The 2500-nt window shown below is 43.0% G+C and overlaps 1 protein-coding gene across 2 annotated transcripts in view; it reads right to left on the bottom strand.

Annotated features, from left to right (window-relative positions):
* pou2f3 (POU class 2 homeobox 3) overlaps positions 1-2500 on the bottom strand; it is a 23861-nt gene that overhangs the window by 9600 nt on the left and 11761 nt on the right. Inside the window, exon 4 of one of the 2 annotated variants that reach the window (XM_083926683.1) lies at positions 2373-2474. The exons of the other annotated variant lie outside the window; for it this stretch is intronic. Coding sequence (XP_083782809.1) covers positions 2373-2474 — 102 coding nt within the window. The remainder of the gene's footprint in view (positions 1-2372; positions 2475-2500) is intronic. 2 annotated transcript variants of the gene reach the window in all.

The following is a 2500-nucleotide window of genomic DNA, read 5'->3' as shown; positions in this document are numbered from 1 at the left end:
CCTTCGGACACAGAGCCTTCGGACACAGAGCCTTCGGACACAGAGCCTTCGGACACAGAGCCTTCAGACACAGAGCCTTCAGACACAGAGCCTTCGGACACAGAGCCTTCGGACGCAGAGCCTTCAGACACAGAGCTTTCTCTAGAACTGCACCCCGACTCTGAACTCTCTCCCCCGGCCCATCAGCGACTCTCCATCACTCACAACATTTAAATCCCGTCTAAAAACCTTCCTTTTCTCACAAGCCTACATCCTCCCCTACCCATAACTACATGCACCCCTGTCCTCTCCCCCTGACCCCCCCCCCCCCACCTCTACTGTTGTACCTGTTTCTGCCTGTTTGTCTGTATCACCATTACCCCATGCCCCCCTTCGCCTTGTCTCCCTGTCATCCTCGTCTTCTGTTGTTTGCCACCTGTTACATGTGCGTCTATGTTCTACCCGTCCTGCTCTGTAAGCGACTTTGGGTCTCTGAAAAGCGCGATACAAATTAAATGAATTATTATTATTTTTTTGGTTAATCTGTTCCCTTTGATTTTATGATAATATTATTACTGTTTTGTCCAAAAGGCTTGATTTAGGTTGATATTTCGAGTTAAAGTGAAATTCCGGCGGGAAATCATCCCAGGGTCTCGGAAAATCCGGTCATCAAATAAACCGTCGAGACAATTTGGTTCGTGTTTGAACTTTTAACGGAGAAATCCTGGCGAGTTGCTAACAGCCGGCAGTGGCTAGCAATAATTAGCTCCTTTCTCTCAGTCCATGGAGTGAATGCTTGGTCTATACTGACTCTGGTTGTTGCCCGTCTCCGGTCACTCAGCTGCTGGGACAAATAAGCAAACTGCAGGATTGACAAACTCCATTTCACCCAGTGCCAGCCTACAGTAGCTGCACCCAACAACAGGCAACCCTGGGAACTAACAACGCCCAACGCTATTGGCTGTTACAATGTAATCAGAACGTGACAGAAAGTCGTTGTCGAACCAGTAAAAAAAGAAATAAATATTAATTCAAACTAAATATATATTTATATGTATATATCTTTCATTGTGTTCCCCTCAAAACGCTCAGTGGGTGGATTATTTAAATTTTAAAAAAGCTTGTAATTAAGACTCTATGTATTCAACCTTTCATTAAAGTGTAAGTCCTGTGAAAATGGACCCCATGGTCTTTTTCGGCATGAAAATACATTAAATAAGCCGTGAAGACAGTTTTTCATTTATCAACCATGTGTAGAGAACGCTAACAGCCCCAAAGGGCTAACAGTGATTAGCTTTGGCTGGAGCGCTGAACGCATCCAAAACGTCTTTTTTAACCACTAATGCTGTTCAAAATAACAGCAAACCTCTGCAGCAGCATGAGAAGAGTCCCTACACACACAACAAAGCATCATCAGCGTAGTTAGTGAAGCCAGAGTTTATTAAAGAGTGTTTTAAAGACTTACCTACTGGCCCCTGCACCAGCTCCTCTCATAGTAAAGTCCATTACAGTGGAAGGCATTGCTGCTTTGTTGTGTGTGTAGGGACTCTTCTCATGTGTGTGTGTGTGTGTGTGTGTGTGTGTGTGTGTGTGTGTGTGTGTGTGTGTGTGTGTGTGTGTGTGTGTGTGTGTGTGTGTGTGTGTGTGTGTGTGTGTGTGTGTGTGTGTGTGTGTGTGTGTGTGTGTGTGTGTGTGTGTGTGTGTGTGTGTGTGTGTGTGTGTGTGTGTGTGTGTGTGTGTGTGTGTGTGTGTGTGTGTGTGTGTAGGGACTCTTCTCATGCTGCTGCAGAGGTTTGCTGTTATTTTCAGCAGCATTAGTGGTTAAAAAAGACCTTTGAATGCCTTCACCGTGCTGCCCCGAGCTAACCACTGTTAGCCACTGGCGGCTGTTAGCGACTCTCCGGGATTTCTCTGTTAAAAGTTCATGCACAAAAAAAAAGGTCTCGATGGCTTATTTGATGACTGAATTTGCAGAAAAAGCCCCTGGGACCCTTTTAATAACATGGATGACTGTGCATTTAATCTTGATTTTCTATGAAAATGTATAAAAAGACAAAACAGGGTAGTTTATTTTTTATTTTTGTCCTTTTTTATTGCTTTTACGTTTGTATTATTAAATGGTAGTATCTATCTATCAAGTTGTAGATTTGAATCCAGTAATTTAATATATATTACTCTGAAATGAGCACTTTTACTTTTGGTATATTTTGATGCTAATACTTTTGTACTTGTATGTGAGTAACGTTGAAATCCAGGATTTTTTTAATGGGGGTTAATACTTCTTCCACCACTGTCTCTGAGTATAAATCATATATCATGGCTCTAAATCAGAGGTAATTAGTGTATTCTTGGTGTTTCTTTGTTCTTAAAATGTATCAAATAAACCAACTGACCCCAGACAGCTGACCTCCGGGCCCTGGAGAGCCTTGTGTGAGGTGACATGTCTTCAGCGTGGCGACTGAATGAGGCGAGTCGTTGAGCTCCTCTGTCTTTATCTAAGACAATCCAAAACAGCACATAC

This window comes from Echiichthys vipera (assembly GCF_963691815.1).
Source record: "Echiichthys vipera genome assembly, chromosome: 14".
Taxonomy (NCBI): domain Eukaryota; kingdom Metazoa; phylum Chordata; class Actinopteri; order Perciformes; family Trachinidae; genus Echiichthys; species Echiichthys vipera.
Note: the sequence above shows the minus strand (reverse complement) of the source record. Positions and strands in the feature narration are given on the sequence as shown.